This window comes from Corvus moneduloides, chromosome 5 (assembly GCF_009650955.1).
Source record: "Corvus moneduloides isolate bCorMon1 chromosome 5, bCorMon1.pri, whole genome shotgun sequence".
Lineage (NCBI taxonomy): Eukaryota > Metazoa > Chordata > Aves > Passeriformes > Corvidae > Corvus > Corvus moneduloides.
In genome coordinates this window covers 40,818,113-40,841,404 of record NC_045480.1, presented here as the reverse complement: position 1 = coordinate 40,841,404, position 23,292 = coordinate 40,818,113, and the positions used below count along the sequence as shown (strand labels likewise).

General features: G+C 44.2%; 1 protein-coding gene across 1 annotated transcript; it reads right to left on the bottom strand.

Moving 5' to 3' along the window:
* Positions 1–14,457: 14,457 nt before the first annotated feature.
* Positions 14,458–22,136, bottom strand: LOC116444294 (COMM domain-containing protein 9-like). The gene is given in 7 exon segments (XM_032109571.1): positions 14,458–17,520; positions 18,336–18,439; positions 20,646–20,680; positions 21,424–21,563; positions 21,912–21,952; positions 21,955–22,006; positions 22,086–22,136. Coding segments are annotated over 7 exon segments (564 nt in total). The 3' UTR covers positions 14,458–17,379.
* Between the last annotated feature and the right edge of the window lie 1,156 nt (positions 22,137–23,292).

The following is a 23,292-nucleotide window of genomic DNA, read 5'->3' as shown; positions in this document are numbered from 1 at the left end:
GAAACCAGCCACGGGCTGCATAAAGCCACGGATGAGACAAGGAAGAAGGGATAAGCCTTTTAGTTCCTAAAATAGAACAGTAAGTGTAGGACTGAGAACAAATCTCACTCTAATTGTCCAGGACACACACAGAGCCAGGTATGAATTCTGGTGGTGCTATAGAGTTTGATGGTATTTTAAGAGGGGAAAGTCTTGGTCTCTTTTGCATTTGTGCAGGCTTGTGCAAGGGTCTTTTTTGGCTTGGTGAACAGGATTGAATTCAGCTTGCTTCAGTTCTGAGAAAAAAATCCAATCTTTCCTTTGAAAGCAGGTGATCCTAAGTCTCCTGCATCTTTAGAGTGTGGGTAATTGTTTTCAGCTGGGTGATGTGCATGTTGAGCACAGGTATTCTGTGCTGGTGGCAATTTATAGAGGTGGTGTGAATGATCACATAACTTGTGAGTTGAAGATACAGGCTGAGGAAAGCTGTAGCCTGGCAAACCTGCAGCTGGTGAATGTAACAGCAACTCAGACATCCAAGCTCAGGCTCAGCAATACGTGCTGACCGTGGGTGGGATCTTGGGTGCCACTGAAGCGATACCTCTGCGTGCCCAGAACACTGAGGAGCTGCAAGCTTGAGTCATTTTCCTTCTGTCTCTTGTCTTGCTCTTGGGTTTGTGTTTCTCCAGTGGTAAGCAGTTATTAGTAAAAGGCCTGCTTTGGATTTACTAAAGGCTCAGTTTGGTAACTTCAAGATTTAGCAGGAGACAGATTTAATTATTTAGTTATTTAATTTATTTAGTCGAGGATTTGTGGATGCCCATTTAGCAGAAGATTTAATGAGCAAAAGGCTCTACTTCCTTCACTGATTTCTTGATGGAAGGTGATAAAGGGCAAGCATGGCCCAGGCACCATATACACCCACAAAGGGTGTTACAGGCAGACCCAAGCAACCACAATTGCTCTTAAAGCCAACCAAAAATTATGGGACTGTACCACTGTGGGCCTGAGCTAAGGCTGATGCTGGAACTTTAGGAGGGCTTGTTATTTCAGGGCTGTTGTGAGGCTTACTGCAGCCACATGGCTTTGGCCACTGCAAAATAAGGATGGAACTGCTGAGTCTGCTGGTTTGTCTCACTGACAGTGTGTGATGCTGCTTTTTTTCCAAGCCAGGCAGCTGTTCAGTGGCAACTGGCGTAAGAACACTGTGCTCTCAGTTCCCACAGTCTGCTGAACAGTTGTCAAGGGGAAGCTGACTTCTGTTAAGACTTTTGACTGTATTTGAGTCAGGAATGGCTTTGGATCCCATTACCTGTTCTTTGTAACTGCTGGTGCTAGATCCTGATCTCATTCATAGTTATGAATATGGAATTGTGCATTGATTTTATCATGCTTGCTTTTCACCTCGTGGCATTATGAATGAGACAAGACTGACTTTCCCATCCTCCCTATACTATTCAACCTTGCTAAAATCTTCCATATTATATTTGTGTAGCCTCCATGATATGCTTCAGTGGGTCTTATTCAAGCTAATAAAACTCAGTAGTAGTTGTATTTTCCAGAATAGATTTATTTTTCTTTTAGAATTACTATGGTTTTAACATAATAAAGAAAAATTCCAGCATCCTGAATACAGTAACTATTAAAACCCGCCATTTTAATATATTTTATCTGTTTTGTAAGACTGTAGAACTTAATTTGAAAGAGAAGTTTCTCAGCTGTCAGGTGAAAAAAGTGCCACCAGTTTATTAACAAAGGAAAGTTTACAAGTGAGATGAGGTTTCTCTGATGACACTTTTATATTGTCAGTATTGTCAGTGTTTGCTTTTCTGGTTCCTAATGAAAACAACAGACAGAACATACTAAACTCAGCTACCTGTGTAGATTATGCTGTTTAGGCAGCTTCATTTGAGCAGGTTGGGCTTGTTGCAGTCTTGGATGCCAATAAGCATTTTTTTTTCTTATTAAATATGAATCCATTTTCAGTACTGCTTATGAGAGACTCCATGGTATATAGTCGCCGAGCATTATTTTTAGCAATGCTCATGTGATATGAAAATAGCAAAAACCCCTGCAATTCTTTTTCACGTGCATGGTTGAATACAAAGGGCATAATTAGGAACTTTGAACTAATAAAAATGTATCCATGGCTGATAGTGTTTAATGTTCTGCTTCTTGAGATAGCTGTTGGAATTTGTTTCCAAAGGACAAGCCTGCTGTAATGATGTTCTGTAGCAGAAGATGGCTGCTCTTCACAAAGCCACCTTTTAACCAGCTCCCCTTGAGGAAGGCTTCAGCTGATAGCAAAGATACATAAATGCACACACTATATGTGTTAATGGAAAATACTAAGCAGTCAAAGGCAACCTCCAAAGCATTTCATATGTAATAATCACCCCTTTGGAGAGAATTACAATATGTAATGTGTTTATATTACATGGTGTGAAAGCTGAGAACATCTCCTGAACCACAGCTGTAATATAATGCCTTTTGTTTATAACATTTTTTTCTTTCATAGACTCATTGATTGGGAAAACAACCTTTGAAACAAGCAAACAATGAAAACTCAAACCCTGCTTCTTTAGCTTTTTTCCCCACTCTAGAAATTCAACATTCAGCTTCAGCGAGTAACACAACATGCTACCTTTCACAACCTCCGCAGAGTATCTTAGATGTTGTGCAATTGTTACTAGCATGTTGTGGCAGCATGAAGTGCAAATCTGGGACCACACTCATCAAAAGAACTTGCTTATTTTAGAACTTATTCTGGTGATGGCATTGACATTTTTCCACCTGCCGAAGTCTTTGTATTTTTCGTGTGTATGAACTCAACTGCATGGCGAATTTAATCCTGAGTTTGTTGACTTGGATGCAATTGAAATACATAGAAATAATGATAAATAGAAAACTTGCATGAGAAATTGGAGGACAGTATTAGAACTAGGGAAAACAATTGGAACAAGTATGTCTTTATACCAGACCTGTCCTCGACCAGACCAGCATTTCCTTTTCTCCAGACAAACACTACACATGCAATTTATCCATTCAGTAACCTAATTGGTAACATTAGTTTCAGCTGCAATGGGAAAAGAAAATTAATCAAAAGATCTCACAGCAGATTGGAAGAAGATAATGTGAGCAGAGTGAGGTCTGAGCTGCAGAAAGAATTCTGGTGGAGAGCTATGGCTAGATATTTTCACATGACAGGCTTGAAAAATGAAACAGATGCTGAATTTGTAGCAGGATCTAGAAAGAAATGCTAGGGTAAGGAGAATCATCTCTTGGGAATACTCCAAACAAAAAAACATCTGGCCCAGGATTAGAAATCTGGACTATTTCATCTGCATTATCTTAAAACATTTATAATTTATTCTTTTGGTGATTTGATGATCTTCAGCTTCCCTGATCAGTGTTTCTTTCGTAATAAGCCATTTTTCCTGTCTCATTCCTCCCCTGCTTTATTATTTTTTTTTTTTTTTAATTTTAAATGTACTTATCTCTCTCTGCTACATTGTCTTTAACCAGCATCTTTGTGTAGTGCAATTCAGAGTAGATTAAATTCAGAGTCTACATGATCCTAGGTGCATCGGAATCAGTAATACAGCTTTATTAAAGCACCTTTTCACGCTGCTCGGGCACCTCTTTTAAATATATTTAGTGCTTTTTATTTTAAATTTTTATTATAAAAGTTTCTATTTACATGCTTTTATTTCTACAAGTTTTATACAACACTCTTAACTGGGAAACTTTCCTTCATGTCTAATAACTCTCTCTGATACTGAATTTGAAGCCTGGGACTTCACCCAAAATACAACTACTTTTTATTTCTTTATTCTGGTATTTTGGCAAACTTTATATCTGTTAGTTTCATGCTGTGAAATCAGTTTTCTATGGGAATGTCTGTGTGAATCTTCTAAATTTTCCCTGGAGACAAGAAATGCTTCTGTTTTTATTGGCTTACTCTCCTTATGAGATTTTTATATCACAGCAGTTTCTTTCCAGCCTCAGGTACATGCCTATATATGACTACATCCAGTTCAAAGGATGATACCAGAAGAAGAGAGGAGCAGAAGTCTGCAGTTCTTGTTGCACAAAGCCTTCTCCAGAAATGATTGGAGAAGCAGAGGCTTCCATACGCTGAATGCCTGACTGAGCATGTTTGACCGGGGGGGTCACTTGATATATCCATCACATAGGTATTGAGGGACTCTCTCCACGTTAACCCTTTTGCTGCCAAGTACTTACAACTGAGCAATTCAGAGGAGGGACAGACGTGCTGTTTGGACTATCAGATCCTATTTATCCATCTGACTGGTGGGAACTCCTGCAGGCAGAGCTGAAACCCTCAGCATCAGCCCATCCTGCTGATCGTGCCCTAAGCAGGTGTGAGTCTTCTGCTTCCTTGCTAATGTTGGCTGTGGTCAGTCTTATTCTCTGCAGCTGTGAATCCAAGATCATGACTGAGCATGACTTTGCTCAGTAATGTATAACTCATTTATACACAAAGCTGGAAATAGTTGTTTCAAACACTTACTTAGAACGAGCTCCCCTGTGCTGCTCAGTTTGGATGCTGTCCCTGTCAGCAGGACTTGCATAAGGGGACTGACTTCCCTCCTCCAGCCTCCCCATCAGGGCTCCTAAGCAATGGGGACTGCACCGTGTTTGGGTGAAGGAGCAGATGGGAAAATAGACTGCTGAGAAAAAGAGGAGAGTTGGAATTAATTAGAGGCCTTTAGCAACCCGTGAGAGCTTATCTTGAAATTGGTAGCTTCATTATCTAAATACCAAACACCAACCTTCCCATTCCAGATTCCTGAAAACTCTTCTGTGTTTCCTGCCCTAAATGCTGATGCCATCACATATGATTTTCTCTGACTCCTAATAATGCTGGAGGCACAACAGCCAGGGGATCTGCTTGCTGAGGTTGAGATCCCCAATTATCATTCCAGGCTGCTGCCTGTCTGCAAGACAAGAGCTGTGGATGAGGCTCACAGAGCTGCAAATCTTCAGAGTGGGACAGAGTGTGCACGAGGAAGTGCTGGCATGTGAGGCATATCTCTGACTCATCACTGAAGAGATTGCCCAGGGAGCCTCAGTTACAACAGGGAGATTGGTGGCTCATACTGCAGAATTACACTCTCTTTCTTCTCTTGAGCAGAATTACACTCCATTTCTTCTTCTCTTGAGCACTGCAGGGCTCTGAGCCAAGTTGGCCATTGGAGCAGATATGGGTTGCAAAGGTAAGTTCAGGGGTTGTGTTCAGAAAACTTGCAAAGCAGATGAATGGATGCTTGAGTGGGTCCATCTCCTGTGAATCCTCTTCTAGCTGTTGTTTAAGAGTATAGAAATCTGGCAGAAAATGACCCCCCCTTGCTTTCCAGATGGTCCTCCGAGATCAGAGGGGCTGGTGTGGCTGGTCTTAATTTCTGGTAAATCTGGTCGCATTCAGTAAGATCCCAGATGCACAAATCTTGTGGGCCACACTGTAAGTCTGGTCACATTTGCTATCACAGATGCACAAATAGTGCAGTTTTTTGGAGCAGCAGGTTATGGATTACTGTAAGATTGATGGAGATAAATTCACCAGACCTGCAAAATATAAATGGGTAGCGCTGTGTACGAGTGGTCCTGGGTATACTCCAATGCAGTCAGAGACAAAATCTTGTCAAAGAGGCTCCCTGCTTTGGGCAGGAGAGAGGAGCAAGTTGATGTCTGGAAGGTGAGGTTGTATTGTCATCTTCTGCCACTGAGGATTTCAAATGCCCATTTATACTTCTGGCAGAAGTGGAGGTGAAACTTTAGTCGAAATACCCTGTTATTGGCATCATAAATGGGAGGGGGGAGGCAGCCATCTGATGTGTAAATGAGGGATATGGGGAGTTACCAAGAGAGCGATTACACAGTCTGGAGTTTGTGCACAGGTAGGACAGAACCCTGATGTGTTAGTGTGTCACTCCCTCTTCCACCAGTTCCAGACATAAGGGTCCTCCCACCTGATAACCGATCAATCAGCAGGCCATCATGCCCACTGTCATGCCAACATAATCCCTTCACCACATAATCTCTCAGCATATCTGACGGAAAGCCCTTCACTACTTATCTCATGGTATATCTCATGGTTTTAGGCTTTCTTCCTACACTGCAAAACACATTTAAACCTTTAAACTACATTTAAAGCACAGGATGAGACAGATTAGTCCCATCCGTTCGGAAGGGGATACAGTATGGCCTTAACTTGGCATTCCAACCTGACCTGTCCTAGGCAGAGGGTGCTGACCTGCCTATGGCTGCAGCTGAGGTCAGTGCAGCTGTGTGCGCTCTCAGGCACTGGGAGCAGAAGGCACCGTGAGTTAGCACTGCTCAGCTGACGTGCAAAAACATGAAAAGGTGGTGGGCTGAGTGTGTGGCTGAACCCTGAGATTTGCATGAGCTTAAAACCATAAAATGCAATTACTCTCTGGGGATTCATTTACAACCAGTTTCAGTTTGTGATCAGATGAGGCCATGTGACAATGTCCTTACTGTACCTTGTCATCTTCTTTTCCTTCTGGAAAACTGCCTTTCCTGAAGTATTTCTACTTTAGTTGTCTCCTTGAATGTCAGGATATGTCATTTTAGGGCAATCTGTCATTTAACTTCAGCAGTGTTGCACAGAGTCTCTTAACAGCACTTCTGGGCCTGCTTCAGTGGATTGTGATAATGTGGTAGATATCAAATAGAAAAGGATCCTGGAGTGGATGAAGGGTGTTGTGGCCATTGGTTAATGAGATATTTGGGATTATGTTTTCAAGTAAAGTGTTGGGAATTAAAGAGAGAGTGAGTATTCAAGGGCATTTTATCTACTGGGAGTGTTTAAACCTGGAAATACACAGTATTGATAACACAGCAGGATTAAAGTTTGGTGCATCAGATTCAGCACAAATTTGGTTGTCATCTAGAGGCTAGAGCACAAAGTCCTTAAGCAGCAGTTAATTCTCTTATTTGGAGGCTCTCTGCTTGCTGACTGCTAAATTCCAAATACTGGCTGGCAATTGTCTGTTTAGAGCACTGTCTATTCTTAAATCTCCCTTCTGAACGGCTGCCTGGCTCCCTGCTGCAGTACTGGGTCTGGCTCACTGGACAGCTGACTGAACTCTGCACTGGAATCAGCAGGACCAGGTGCATTCACTACATACTCCAAACATGGAGTGGCTTGGGGATCTGGCCTTTTGGGCCAGAATTAGTAGACATATTTTTAACGCAAATTGTTTTTTCAGCTGAATATAGGTATTGTTCTTCTAAATCCAAGGGTTTGCTAAGTCTAACTGGAGTTAGGTTAGTTAGCAGTCAGGTCATGTGTGTTAAAATAGGACCATGCTGAGGGTTGCTCGCAGCCTGCCATTTCTCATCGCTAGGCTGACTGGGGAATGTCTTCAGTCTGGTTGCTCGCAAAGAGCAGAGCACCATTGATCCTTCTCCTCCCTGCATCAGTCTCTCTCACTTTATTTTCTTTTTTTTCCTGTAATGCACCTAGCACCAAATAAAAAAAAGGGAAGTTGTAGTCACTGGAGCAGTATTGATGCTGTCGTTGCCTTCCTAACAAGGACACAGAGCCCTGTGCTGCCTGCAGTCATGTCACAGATTAATTAACACCAGACAGCCCAGTCCTGTGTCCTCACAGCAGAGCTGCCCTCCAGACTGTGCTCCAAAGTGGACAGGAAGGTGCTACCATGGCATGAAAAACAGCTGGGGGTAAGGAGGGAGAATCTGTGGCGCTGGCTTGGGTTTGCCCTTGTTTTCAAGGCAAAACAGTAGGACTGCGTGGCCATGCAAAGGCAGTACCCAATGACAGGGACTCTGGGGACAAGTGATCTTTTTGGTGATGCATTCAGAGGACTCCTGGTGGAGGGCTCCTGAGGGGTGTGAGAGGAGGAAGAGAGGCAGAAACACTGGTTAAGGGGCTGGTTTATAATTATACAACAGCTTGTGACATTTTCTGTGTAAGTCGACATACAGTAGATCTCAAGGGGAAACGAACAGACCCGTAAAGTTTTTTGTAGGCCAGCCCAAATAAAGGACAATGCCTGAATATAACTAGCTCATTGCAGGCATTTCTCTGTCAGGTGTGGAATGTCCAAATATCATGAATGCTATAATAAAAGTGAGTTAATAAGGCAATAAATGGCAATGATGAAGTCCCTGTTTGATTTCAGAAAAAAAAATAAAACCCTATTTCTATTTCACTTAGGATGGCTGAAGGCCCCTTCACTGTTCCCTCTATCTGCTTCATCTCAGGTTTATTTGAGCAATACGTCATCACTCCCCCCATGAGACATCCCTGGTATCTGCAAGCTCTGCAGACCTCCTAAAGGCCTGCTGAGGCTGTACTGCCTCCCAGGGCATATTTATTCTGTACCATATCTTACAGTAAATGCCTGGAAACCAGCATTTTAAACAAAAATAAAAACCAAAACACCCTAGGCAAAAGGGACCTTAACTGTGAAAATGAAATTAATGTCAGTGAATCGAACAGAATCATCCAGGCTTGGTTCATTCGGAAGTGCCATAATCCCTTCCTCACTTCTGCATGCACATGTGCTTCATACAGCGGGGACTTTAGATACATGGATTTATTTCCTGTGCCCATTCATCTGCCCAGTCACAGCTACATGAAAGGAGAGACGAGGCTAAGGGATAAGATGCTACTGGAGAGGTGGAGAAAGGAAGCAGGGGTATGCAGGGAAATCCTCTGGATAGTTGCCGATTTACATGGAAGGTCTGAAATTGAGACAAAGCAAAGGGAGTTCTTCCTAAACAAACAGATGGGCTGGTCTTTCATTGTGGCCTTTATTCACAGTTTCCTTCTGAAGCCTTTCGTATGAATGAGGTAGAAGGACACACTGTTAAAGTGGGTCAGGGAGAGGTGAAGAGTTGCAATCAGCTGTAAAGCCCAGCAGATGCAATTCCTTTGAAGAGCATTGTGATAGTGATTTCGGTCCAGCAGTTGAACCCCCGTTGTATTTTCAAAGCTGTGTGGTACTGTGCTCCTGAGGAATGTGGGAGAGAGAAATTCTGCAAAACACTCTTTTCTTTGAAGGCAGCAGAAAATAATTTCAGCCTTTGCTGTCATAGGGAACACAGTACTCCAGTACTGACGTCTTTGTCTTGGCAAAAGGCTCAGTACACTTGTAGGTTCCTTTACCTGCACGTTGCAAGAGGCTTAATACCAAGTGGATCAGTTAATTATTCTATCACCCCCAAACTAGGTGTAACATAGCTTTTTACCTGCTAGGCAGAAGTCAGAGGTAAAGTGAGGTGCTCAGAGTCACTGCAGAGACAAGCACTCAGCTCAGAAGTCTGTGGTTCCAGGCCCCACTCTCACCCCCACCCAGGCTGCCTGTTCAAGTTTTACTGGGGTCCCAGAGGTGACATCAAGGCCTCCAGGTCTGCTGTAAAAGCCAAACTCAGTCTTCACTACCCAGGGCTGGACATGCTGTTGAGCCTGGAGAGCTGCAGCTGCTCCTGAGCCCTGTTTGTTTCTGCAGCCAAGGAGCTGTGAAGTTTGATTTCTTGTAGGGCATGCAGAGCTCTCAGCAAAACCAGGCTGTGGTCCAGAGTTGCACCAGTGCCTGCTGTTAGAACAGCCCTGTGCTAGAGGGTACTCCTTCCCCAGAATCCTGCTAATGTGAGTAAGCTGCCTTTATTTAAGAATAAATATCATTAATGACCAGAATGTTGATTTTGTATGCAGTGATCATCCCCAAAGATTTTTTCCCCCTCTCTAGAGAAATTCTAATTAGTTGAATTTCATCACCTCAAAGTCAAGTTCATTTTCAGTTACCAGAAGGCTTCATAGCTCTCTTCACCATTTCAACAGAGGACCATCTCTCTAATTGATTTTGGTTTTTAATTTTGGTGCTTTTCATTTATTATTGAATTTTTGAAATAGGATGGTGTTCTTTCACTGCCAGAATGTAGTCTGCTCTGGAGTGGAGAATGACAGTGTGTGTGATACAGAATGATACAAGAAAATGGAATTGTAGAGGAAGAAGAAATTTTAACCAAAAATGCCACAACAATCACTTCTCATGGGGGAAATTGTACCGAGGTCCCTTCTGACACGGCAGATTAGATGGGCTCAGAGGGAGGGTTATCAGAAGTGTATCTGAAGTATCTGAAGTTCCAAAGTAAGTATTCCACACCTCTGAAAATTGGACCATTTCTCTGCGAGCTGTCAGTGGTGACACGATCCACCCATTAAACTGCATAGATCAGCCTCATTTATCCAGGAAAAGATAAGACTGCTGCTGTGTCAGGCAATTGGAAATCTGATCCTGAAATAACTACAGTATTTTGGTGATGCATGAACACCAGGAGACAGGCTCCTTGGTGTTACTGATGGGAATGCTGGTGGCAGCCAGTCTCCTGTATGGGGCTGTGAAGACAGGGTCTCTGCCTCAGAGAATATGCAGTCTGGAGAGCTGCTGTGCAAGCCAGAAGATGGAATGAAGGTTCACCTTGACTAGATTTCTTGCTTAGCTGTTTTATTTTACTGTTTTGAAAGCATTGGAAAGGGGTTTTTTACATTTTACTTGCCTAAGGACAAGGCGAAAATGTGGCCAGCTTTCGTTTTATTTAAAGGGTCTTTGCTTTATTGGGAAGTATGTTACCACACCCACAAGGGAGCTTTGAATGTGTCTATTTCAGTGCCTTTGTATGAGGCAGAACTTCCAAGACAGCACCAAAGGGAAAAATGAGGTCACTGTAAAGCAATGGCTAGAAATTGTAAATAGGATTGCATACAGGGCTTATGTGGCAGATAGTGATGTTTGAAGTTTACCATCTGTGCCCAAGAAAAGGAAAACATCCTGAGACACAGATGGCCAAGTACACTCATGCTGTTCTTTTCAGAGAGGAAAAAAAGTAGTTTCTAAATGCAGTTCTCTTAACTTTCAGTTATGCAGTACACTAAAGACATGTCTTTGTGTTTCTTTGATTTCACTCTGATCTTCTGATTACTTATTTGTCATCAGACACAAAAGTATATCAGTTGTCTGTTGAGATCCAGTTCAAACTTTCTGGATTTTTACCTTTCTGGCTTAATAGTGCATGGAATAATACTGGCTGACACTAGCGGATTGAAAAAAAAAAAAAAATTGTTCTAAAGTAGGGGTCATGTCTCTGTGTAGGCATAAAATAAGATAAATGCAGAATCGGGCTTGGGAATGAGGCCCCAATGCCTAAATGCCACCAAACACTGAGGAACCAGAATACTTCAGACAGTGGGTATCTTACTGATTCTGGTCATAAATCTTCAGTGAGTTTTCGGTGGGTTGAGGCCTGCCACTGTGTGGAGTAGAGATGCAGGTTAGGGAGCCTTGCTGACCTGTACAGTGATTTGTTTGGAAGTGAAGATTCCATTTGCCTCAAGACTTACTGATACAGGTTGTGTGTTTGACACCCTGGACCTACAGTCAGTGACAGAGTTGAAAAGAAATCAGCATCTCCAGTTATCCCTATCAGTGCAAAGGTATTGATACACTGCAGTCGTCTCATCCAGGTTTCTTATCACTTCTTTTCAGCACAGTACAGAATGTCAAAGCAAATTTGATTTTTTTTTTTTTTTTTTTTTTTTTTTTTTTTTTTTTTTTTTTTTTGCAAGAAACTAAAGGGCCCACTGCAAGGTCCAGATTTCGGTGTAGAGTTCCTCCTGCATCTTATTTGCAAAGCTGAGTTATAGCCCTCTAAATTACAAACAAAAGCACTGGCCAACTCTAGCTAACAGCTCTGATGGATGCTATTATATTTCTGCTGCTAGCTGGCACTCAACCCTCACTATCTCATCAGCATAAAGGGATGCTGTCAACTTGACAAACTGTATCTTTCTTAGAGGGGGGGGGAAAAAGCCGTACCTACTATTGTTCCAAAGCAGCCTTTACAAGAACAGTGACTAGAAGAGAGTGAGGATGAAAGCAGGGTGCTATTTCACTGCCTCTGTTCTGTGTGTTTACTCTGCAGATTTGACAGCCCTGTGTGGTGTGTCAGTGTTGCTAGTGTGCATTAGCACTTCCCCTCCCAGAGTGGCAGGATGATGCCTCCTGGGCGGAGGGGGTGCAGGAAGGTCATCAAGGGGAGGGAATGCTTTCATCCCAGGCCTTGTATTAACAGCAGCAGCAAAAGTGAGTGGAAATGCAACAAGAGAATTTGCATTGCACAGGATGCCATTGTGCTTCGAGCACTGTTTTAAATTGGTTTCTGACATGCTTGGGAAAGAAGGAACTCTTTCCCCCCCAGCCCCCCCATCTTACTTCCTTCTCCAGATGTGATTTTTACAGTGTCCTGCTCGCCACTATTTAAAAAGAAATCTGTGCAAAACTTGCATTGTCTGCGAGAGGCCAGTTTGGAAACACTCAAAGTTGTCAGCATCCCTTTAAATACAACATCGTTCTTTCCCTTGCGAGTGCCAAAGCTCTCCCTGGAGGACTATGCATCTAACCTGGCACAAAGAAGGGAGAGTTCCTTCTTCTTTGTGTTTAAAATGACTGGCACAGTGCAGAGAACCGTCTGCTACTTCCATCTCTGCCGGCTTCCCCTAAAATGTGCTCAGCTACCTCAACCCGCAGCTATGGGAGCAGTTGGGAGATCTTTTGCTGAGCAGTGAATAATATCCCCCTTCTGGTTTGGTGCTCTTTGGACTCCGGCAGTCATTGATTTGCTTCCAGATTATAAGGAAGACAGCCCAGACTGCTCTGTCCTGCCGAGAAACTGAGGAGGGAAGAGAAACGGGAGACCGAGCTCGCCATCTCCTGGGGAAAAAGAATTTACGCTTTCAGGAATGTTTCTTTGTGTGGCATCCTTTCGTTCTCAGTCTCCTTCATTCGCACGTCCCCAGCGTGTTGCCGAGAGATGGTCAGGTGCTTTTCCGAGCCCAGCCGGGCCGGACTGGTCAAGGTCTAGCGGGGCAGGGCCGAGCGCAGCCGGTCAGGCGGTCCCAGCTTAGCAGGCTGGAAATACTCACCTGTGGTTATGTCCAATTCTCTCAAAGACAGTGACATTTAGGCTTGAGTGTGCTAGCGAACTAGGAGGACTGTAAATCTCGGCTCATCTTCTTGTTCTCTATTGAGGTTTGGGCCGGTTATTCAGGAAAGGTTCTTCCCCCAGGGTGGCTGGGCACTGGAACAGGCTCCCCAGGGAAGTGGTCACAGCACCAGCCTGGCAGAGTTGAAGGGGTGTTTGGACAACCCTGTCAGGCACAGGGTGGGATTGTTGGAGCTGTCCTGTGCAGGGTCAGAAGTTGGACTCCATGACCCTTGTGGGTCCCTTCCAACTTGGGATATTCCATGATTCTTTCTTTCTTAAAGGCCAATGTTGCAGAAAGCTTAGGAAGCTTGTGAGCCTGCAGTGCCAGCTCTGACCCTGCCATGGTCCCTCTTCTTGCTATGATAGTAAAATACACCAGTGAATTATGTCACAGGGTGGGTGCACTGTGTTGCTATTTTTGTTATGTATTTCATAGGCACTTCAGCAGCAGCAATGTCAGTGGCAAGACTCATAGGCACTAATAACTCCAGAAAAGAGGTTTCTAAAGCATTGAGCAGCAACAGTCAGGTTCTTATGTGCTTAAAAGGGCAAGGACTGTTTGGCCACTGATCCTTACAGTGAGGCTTCAAAAGGATACTTACAATTTTTTGAGTGTAACTGAAAAGTTCTGGGGAGGTGGGATTCCTCAACTTCAAGTGCTGCCACTCTACAGCTTACTGAGATGAATCTTTTAAGGGTGTATAAAAAAGAGTGGTGAATGTATTAAACTGCTACTTTTGTAGGGGTTATGATGACTCAGAATAACGGCAGTTACGAAGCAGCTGAGGAAATTACACCACTAGGTATGTTGCTCCTGGTACCAAAAACCGAGATTAAGCTGTTGTGATTTTTAAGAGAGGTGTTAATTTAACAAGAGACCTGTCCCAGATTGGTCTCTTGATCCCAAAATGCCTTTTCCAATCCTGATCTGGGCAGGATCTATAACACCTATACTGTTAAAGAAACTTTATTATATCCAGTGAAAATTAGATACCAAAAAAATAGAAACTCACATTTTAAACTTAGGTCAAAACAATTCTAAACCAGATTACTAGTAACAAAATAACTTGTTTGAAGTGAAATAGTAAGACCTCAGTTAAAGCAAAAATTTTGTACAGATGGTAGCTTTGGAAGAGCTTGAATATATAAATTTCACATATTAAACTCAAAGCTTTAAATTTGGAGTAATTATTATACCTTTACCAAGCCATCATGAGTTTTATAAAGTCTTCTACTGCTTTAAACCAGTGTTTGAAGATCAGTAACTGAAGTAGAAGCTAGGAATCTTAGAGGCATTTTCTTTCTAAGCTTTTCTTGCTCTCAATCACATCTACACCATTTTTAGTCTGAACACCCTGAAGTGCACATTTTCTTGCAGTAAAAGGAAGCATTGTTTGTATTGTTTTGAATAATACAAAGTAGGCTTTAACGTTTTTAATGCTTTTTCAACACTTTGCCAGAGATTCAACACGTATGATTGTGAAATTACAATTTGAATTTAACTTGCATACTTGAGTTTTACAAATAAATTTACCACTGTTTTGCTTACAGTAACTGAATTAGCACCATTATCAAGTGTACATGTAGAAAATGAATTTTCTATTTCTCAAACACTGGAATGAGGATGGAGCTTTTAAGCTCCACTTCACTATGAAGGCATGTGGTTTCCTGGCAGGCGTTCATTCAGGTGAAGCACATACTATGACAGTTCATTCTTTAGTAATGTCCTTGGACAATCCTCCAGAAACACTTGTGGTGATGACCCCGTTCAAAGGAGATGCAAACTGTTAAGTGAAGAATGGCCATGGCAATTCTGAAAGGCACAGAACACAGAGCTTACAAGGCTTAGCCATCAAAAGTGGGATTTTACTGCTTCCTAAATAGGAGGGAAAAATGGAAAGGTAAAAAAGAAGCAAAAGAGGACAGCGTTGGCACAGTAACAAACTGGTAACAGGGATGAATACATCATCTCTTAGGCTAGCCCTACCAAACAGCAGCAATATGTGGAGAGGATGAAAATCTAACTCATTTTAAGAGAGCAATAATTTTATGAAAAAGATCACATATGATTGCCTGCAATAGCAGGCAATTTACTCTTTCCGTGTAGCAGTCTCCACAAAAAGGACTTTAATGTGAAATTCTCCTGCTGTCTGGATAATGACAGTCCTACTCAGCCTCCCTTGTTTTATATACCTTTTTCTGAGCAGTCTCAGCTCTTATGGCTAAGGAGATTAGAGCCAGCAATAAACTACCTAACAATTTAGGCAAAGATTTGAAGGTAAGCTCTCACAGCATCCTAAATGGTGGCTAGAAAATAGCAGTGTCTTCTTGCAGAATGACTTGAAATCTACCCCTTGAAGTCACCAGATGTTTGGCATGTGCCATCTGATCCAGTGGGCACACTCCTTTTCATTATGACTCCACAAGCAACTTTTAGCTACCTGCAGAAAGCTCCACTCTGCCACTGGAAAAGCCTTTTCATTTTCAAGTCTTTCTTTTCTTTACAACTAGTCTAGTTGTGTAATTGTTTTACATGCCAACAAACATCAGTTCTTCCTTGCGTTAGACCCTACCTTTTGACTGTAACTTCAGTATTTACCTCAAGGATTTCCACTGTGTTTTGACTTCCTCAGCTCCTCTAACACTGCAGTACTTCATCCTGCATTATTTGCCTCCTCTGTGATTCTCACCTTCTAAAACAGTACTATGTAAACTATATGAGGTTTTTTTTTTAAGGCTAGGCTGCAAAGGCAACAAAACTTCCTTGAACTGAAGTAGTCTGTTAGAGATGTTTTTCACAGCTTGACTCTTACAGAACATACTCTTAAATATCCATCTTCTCTATTCAGATGTCCCTATTATACATGAAATGTACCAGTTTGCCTTGATACCATATTAAGCATTATAATCTTTGCTCAAAGTAGACATTGACAAGGGACTCATCACACAGTTGATCTGGATGCACAAGCTGCATTTCACCATTATCTTTTAAAGGCACAGCCCTCACTTATACTCTAGCCTGCACTTTGGGGGATGTATAAAATTAATTAACAAAGTTCTTGTAGTTTATGCACCCTTCTGGAATGATTTTGTGTTTCCACACACAACAAACAATGTTTTATGTCTTGAAGGAGAGCCCAGTGTTGTAGGAAAGATTGGATTTTTCCATAAATACTTTTGGATACAGACTTCTATAGAAGCTCACCAGAAAGAAGAATCTGAATTTTGTTGATTTTCTGCATTTAACTCCTCCACATTCTCAACGCACGTATTTTTATAAACTTCTAGGTCAGGGTCATCACCTCTAATACTGTACAGAGGTGGTGCCCATGGAAAAAGGTGTCCTGAAATTGTATTACAATGAAGAGAAGGAAGTTTAAATCATGAATCAATTTGAACAGGAAACAAAAGATCCTTCTTCAGCAATAAACATGAACATCCATTAAACTAGCCTAGAAACTTGGGACCATCACAAAGAGACTGAGGTAACCCAGGAAAACATCTCCTCCACACTGAAAAGGATTCACAAAATCAATTAGCAGTTCATTCTTTAATTAAATGAAGATTTACACAACCAACAGAACACTTTGGAGAAGTATAGGCATGTATTGCCACGGAGGGGTTTCCTACAGCATAGACAACAGCCTTCAATGCTTCATTCTCCCAGTATGGTTTTTGTGCAGCAAAGGCAAAGCCCAGAGTCCAATAAACCCCAAACATGAATTACCTGAACTCCTTTTTCCCTTTTCAAACAGAAGGAGGAAATGAGTTCCTGCTAAAGATGTTCAGAACAGTCATTTTGCAAACGGTGCTATGAAGCTGATCAGAAGGGAACGCGTGGCAGCGTCATTGCTCTACCAAGCAATAACAACCATCTACAGCACGGCTGGGCTTCACTGAGAGGGAGAGTGCTACATGCAGCAGGCACCTCAGTCCATGCACGTTTCAGAGACGCACCCTCCTTTTTTCATGTCAGAAGGCAGCCCATTACCCAGCTTGAGCCTTTTAGATTCTCATTTCAGGACACAGATAGAACTTGCTTCATTGGCTGCAGCTATTTGCTGTTTCCAGTTATGACCCTTGTGATTAAGCCATAAATCCTCTTCTGAAATGATGAATAACTTTTGTTCAACAACATAATAGGAAAGCACTTTTTGGCATCCAACCAAATGAATATTTGAGTGTTAGCTTTTCAAGAGCTATCTCATTCATCCAAAAAAGAAACCTCTTTAGTTTTGTTTTGCTGAAATAGATAACATGCTACACCAGGCTGCAACTTCAGACAGCTGTAGGTAGAGAATACTTCCCGTCCTTGCTGCTGGAATCCATGCCCTTGAGCATTCATTTGTTTGCAATGGCAGAAAGTTGGTCCCAAATCCTTTCCAGACCTTCTAACATAGTGTCCAGGGTTTCTTTGCTCAGTTCCACATTCAGTGAAGAAACAACAGGATTATTTCCACATAAGGCAGCATCTTCCTGAATCTTAAAATAGGAATGCAGATGTTAGTTGTAAAAAAATTCATTCACGTGTTTTTCCAGGGCCACTACAAAAGTCAGTGTTTAATATACAGATTAAACAAAACGGTTTGAATTTGGAATCCAACTCCATCCTGAAGAATCACGGCACATTTCCTAAGCTGTGTGCTCCACTAGTGAAATGCACTCCCATTGACAGAGTGCAAGTGAGCATCTACTGCCATGAGTATTGGGAAATTTTGAAGATACTCCTGGCAGGAAGCCACATCTGTATCAAAAGCATCTCAGCAGATACCACACAGGATACTTAACCCCACCCCAAACACAGAAATTAGATTTTAACTCCTCCTCTGAATCCCACCCATCTGATTTTTATTGGTTGGGGGAGATCCACAACTCTGTAGAACACAAGCAGTAGGTTAGGTATACTCCCCAAATGATAGATGTGCCAGTGAAGGAAGTTATTAGTACTCTAAAGTCATTTCCCAACTAATGAAGCCAGCTAAACATGCTGATGGAGTGCTTAGACTTAAAGGATGATGGCTTCAGGATTTATCTTCTTTTCTTCTGTAGAAAGCAATGGTGACTAGGAACAAACATGGTGACTTCTCACCTCCTCATGCACAGAAAACTTCTGTGCAAGAGAGCTTTCATCAGAGACATCATTCCCAGGCTCTGTGGCATTTCAGGTATCATCTCTGAAAAAGTCTAACTGCCCACCAGGCAAGAGGCAAGCTCCACATGCCTGTCTGAGCTGGTTTGCCCTGGCAAGTCAGGTGCTGGACTTCATTATTTCAGTCCTTCCCAGCCACTGCCATTACCTTTAACTGCAGCAGGCAGGTAGGGACCGCCATTCTTACGATGCTGTCTGAAGACGTCTTGATGTCCACCCTCCAGTCCATGTCCACGAGCCGAGGCAGGGAGACTGGGGGATCAAAAAATGGCTCTGTTAGGTCCAGCAGCACAGGATGATACCAGACCCTGGAACCTGTGCATACCACCATGCACATGCCTCTCCACTTCTGGCCCTGGGAAGCGTACAAATTTAGTGCTACTACATGGTTTCACATTATTTTACTCTGGAATAAGCCAGTCTCTGAAGGCCTCCTCATGACACTGGAAGGGTAAAAAGGGGTTCTCCCATCATTACATGCAATGATAGTTCAGTGGAAGAAGCAGAGGTGAATTCCCAAAGCAGCTGGGAGCAGAGAGCAGTCATGTCTTCTCCACACCTTCATCCCCTGCCTTGCTGCCTGCTACACTCGTGTTTCATCATGTGTTGCTTTGGCACCTGCATGCTTATTGCTCTGCTCTGAAACTGGTAAGAAAGCACACAGGAAAGCTCCTAAAATCCAGCAATATAAAACATGTTATTTCACATTCCCCAGCCTAGGAACCAAAGCATCCTGTAGTACAGCAAACATACTGGCAAACTGCAATCTTCACATTCCTTAAAAATACTTCAAGTATCATCCTAATTATATGCAACCTAACAGAAACCATTTAACAGTCTGGTGCAATACTGACATCAATAGCCCAGAGCTGGAGGCCTCTTGAGCCCTCCCAAGGAAAGAAGGACAGGTCTAACTTGGCTGCTAAGGGAAGAGCTGTCTCAGCAGGCAGTTGCAGACTGTCTGGATTCTGCCTATCCTAAGATGCTTAGTGTCCTCCCCAGGGGTTGATTGCCAGCCTTCCTCCTGACTACAGACACTCAAGTTGCTTCCTCTCTGTGCTTTATTGCCTAACTGATTTTTTTTCTGTCTGGGGAAAGGCGCTCTCTCCCTGCTCCTGCTGCTTCCTTGAGCAGAGCTCCAGGGGGCAGTGCACAACTGGCTGCCTTGCTCCTGCTTTTGGAACAAATTCCAGTTCACAGTCAGTTAGGGCCAGCTCTTGGCAGCATTTGCATGAACACAAAATGCATCTGTTTAGCCTCGTATGTTAATTTGCAAAGATTGATTGCTGGTGGCTTGGGAGGGGCAGGAAACCATTCCCTTTTTTTATGTTAACACAGATCAATCTGTTGGAATGTCTGCCTTGGAGCAGTGCCCTGGTCCCTATGTAATGCATGTCAGGTACTTCATGAATACAATACTAAGAGAATCCATTATTTCCTAGGAGACAGTCTCATTCCAACAGGGTTAAATATTCATCTAACACATACAAAGACGTAAGGGTCTGAGCAGAGGTCCTGGGTGGTGCTCCAAGAGCCACACAGCCAGCCTTGCTTCAGGGCTGTGAAGACTTAGCCAGTGTGTTCTGCTGCTCTCATCTCTAACACATGACAGCACTAAGGACACAGGAAAAAGCATTCTGTGTTTTGGTAACACTAGAACACTGTTTAGTGTAAGCAAAGCATTAGCATTTGGCAATAGTTTCTTTCCTGTCCCTATTCATATTCCATTAAAACTTTGAGGGACAGTGTATTTCCAGGTCTTGCCATACTGTTTAGCTGTTGGACACTACCTCCTCTGCTGGCAAAGCAAAGGGTAAAGAGGATCCATGCAGACGTCAGGGTACTCTATGTCAGCTCTCAGTGGCAAGCCTTTAAATGCTACAGTTGTAAAGAAAATTGCCTGGGGAGAAAACCAAGTGTTGTAGCTGCAGGAACACCTAACTAGCCTAGTTAAAGTTGGCACTCCTTAATTACGTCAGTATTTAGAAAGGCAAGGAAAAAGCAAGTTACAAATATATGCAGTGTGCTTGCTAATGCATGGAAATGAAAGAATGCACAGGACTGACAAGAAATGCAGGGATGAGGTATTCCACAATATATACACGTCCTTTACAGTGCAGTTATTGCATATGAACATCCCTTAAAGACCTGAATGGAGAAGTCAGAGTGCTTAAGTTTCAAAAGTTTTGCAAGTAATTGCTATACACTGCACTCTGCAAGGCAGCCACAGACTGAGCTTTGAATAGGATTCCTTGAGCTAGAAACAATTTAGCACAGGAGCATGGATCTGAATACAAGTGTGTTGGCTTCTGCTAAGCTCTGCCATGCCACAATCATACAGCTCCATCTAAGCCCAGCAGGAATAACCCTGTGGCATGCTGGGATGCACTGCTCTAAACTCCAAGCTCAAATGACTTCAGGAAACATCAACTGCATCAAGATGGGAACTACTACTTACTCTGACTTGCTTGTGCTTCATTCCTCCAAGCAGAGCTGTGAAAAAGTGGAGAAAAACAGCATCAACAATGCTCTGAGAAAAAAAAAAAAAAAGAAGAGGCAAACATTTAGCATGGCTTATCTCTGACTGAAGGGTCACCAGCAGTAAGCAGGGGACAGAGACTGCCTATGCTACTGAGTGCCATGGAAAGGCTGGGACTGGTGGGTAATGGCAGGCAAACTGCTGACCAACTATGGGTTCTTCCGGAAGAGCAGCTCATTTAAAACCTGGACCTTTCTGCCTGGTTTTATCAAAGCAATAGGCTCCCAACCACTGAGATGTACAAGCAGAACTGCCCTCTGCCACTACCTCATGTATGCTCTATCCCCTACAGTGCCTGTGCACCTGAGCCACAGTGACAAATGGATGGGCATCTGGATACTACCTGGATTTTTTATTGGGGAAATCCAGCCCTCTATGTTTTATAGTCATCAGTACCATTCTTCCACCACACAGCTGTTAAGATAAGAGGGGCTTTGCATATTGGGAATGTGGCCCACATGCATTTCAAAAGTCATGGGAAAACTCTGTGTGCCCATGGCTGTGTTCTGTTGACCATTTCACTCAGATGACATAATCTGTTCAACTCTTCTCATCCCAACCTGTGTGGCTGTGCCGAAGGCACACACAAAATTCACCGAAACAAGACTCTGCATGTTGCTAACTATCCATGTATCAAACCACATACACAGGCTTTAACTCTCCAGCTGAAAGCAAATGGCAGGTCGGTAGCACTCACATATTCTCCAAGATTATCTTAGTCAAGAGGGTTTTCAGATTTTGGTGGAAGTTTTCTGGGAAAAGACAGAGGATGTCTTCCGCCCTGGTCAAGCCGCGGTACACCACGTGCCGGGTGAGGTTGTGCAAAGCAGACACCAGCTGTCAGGAAGGAAGAGGAGAAGGGGCTCCGCTGGGTTGAAAAGCATTACATACAGCACGGGACGGGCCTTCACAGCCAGCAGACACACACCACCAGAGCCTCAGGCATCCAAGTACAGCCCGACAGCCTAAGCAGGAAGGGGCTGAGCTCCTCGGTGCCCTCCGGCCCGCAGCCTCAGCCCGTTCCCTTCTGCCCCGGGCGAGTGTCGCCGTTACCGCGCATACCCTGTTCCAGCAGCAGCCGCGGAGGCCCGCACCTTCCGGAGGGCCCGGGCCACCCCCCGTCCTGGCGCCCGCACAGCCCCGCTCCCTCCCGCCGGGGCCCGCGGCTGCCCCGCCCGGCCCTACCTGCTCCGCTTCCTCGGCGCTGACGGCGAGCCCGGGGCAGGCGCGCTGGAGGAGCACTCCTGGCACAGCTGCCGCACGGCGTCCTTGGACGGCGCCTGGCGGGGAGCAAAGCGGGGGCGCTCAGCCGCGGCCCGGCACGGCGGCCCCGTCCCCCCGCGGCCCGGCCCCGCTCACCTTCAGCAGGATCTGCAGCGCCGCGAAGTCCCCGTCCCGCAGCGCCGCCATCTTGGCGCCGTCCGCGCCGCCATCGCGCTCCGCCCGCCGCCATCGCGCTCCGCCCGCCGCCATCGCGCTCCGCCCGCCGCCATCGCGCTCCGCCCGCCGCCATCGCGCTCCGCCCGCCGCCATCGCGCTCCGCCCGCCGCCATCGCGCTCCGCCCGCCGCCATCGCGCTCCGCCCGCCGCCATCGCGCTCCGCCCGCCGCCATCGCGCTCCGCCCGCCGCCATCGCGCCGCCGTCACCGGGGCGGGCGGGCCGGGGCCGGCGGTGGGAGCGGGACAGCCCTCGGTGCGTGGCGCTGCCCCTGCCCGGCCGCTCGGGGCCGTCTGTGCCGCCAGCGCGGGTCTCTGCCCTGGAGTCTTGCTGGGAACCCGCTGCCTTCGGCCAGCGGGAACGGAAGGCAAAGGATTTATCATGGCATTACCGCAGCGATATGGACCATTATCTTTGCAAGCGGCGTCTTTCACTTTGTGTTATAAATAGTATTGTGATGTTGGCTTTTCGCGTGTTCCATAATTGTTATGAATGTATTGTGATGTTGGTTTTTTTATGTTCCTTAATGTTAGAAAAGCTTTGCCTGGGTTCTGTAATGTAATGCTGTAGAAGGTCTGTAGTTTGTGTGGCCAGTTTGAGAAGGTTTGGGGGGGCGGGGGTGTCTTCACATTCCTGGAAAATCTTATCAGACGAAAAGAACCCGAAACCAGACGGAATGGAGCCAAGGAGGAAGATAATGCTGATAGGATGATACTCAACAACTCCAAAGAAGCAATGAATGATGCATGATGGTGATGAATACGAAATAAGCAATGTACTTTTAAAGACGATCTTTTGGATGTAAAGGTGTGCCTTTGGATCTCTGCCGAAGCACCCGGCCGTAACACCCTTGTTGCTGTTGTCTCCTAATTGTCCCTTTTATTAAACTTTCCTTAAAATTTTACAAAGAGTGGACCTCGTTTTTCACAACAGAGAAAAGAAAATTCTCTGTTTCTGAGATTCACAATTTACAAGCACCTACATCTTTATGCTTAGTCAATCACAGCTCGCCTAATGTGAAAAGATTTGGCAGGTAGCCTTATTATTCTGAATTAATTTATTTTTCCCTCTCTGGTAGCACAATAATGAAATCCATTATTATGTGATTCTGGACGTTGTGACAGAAAG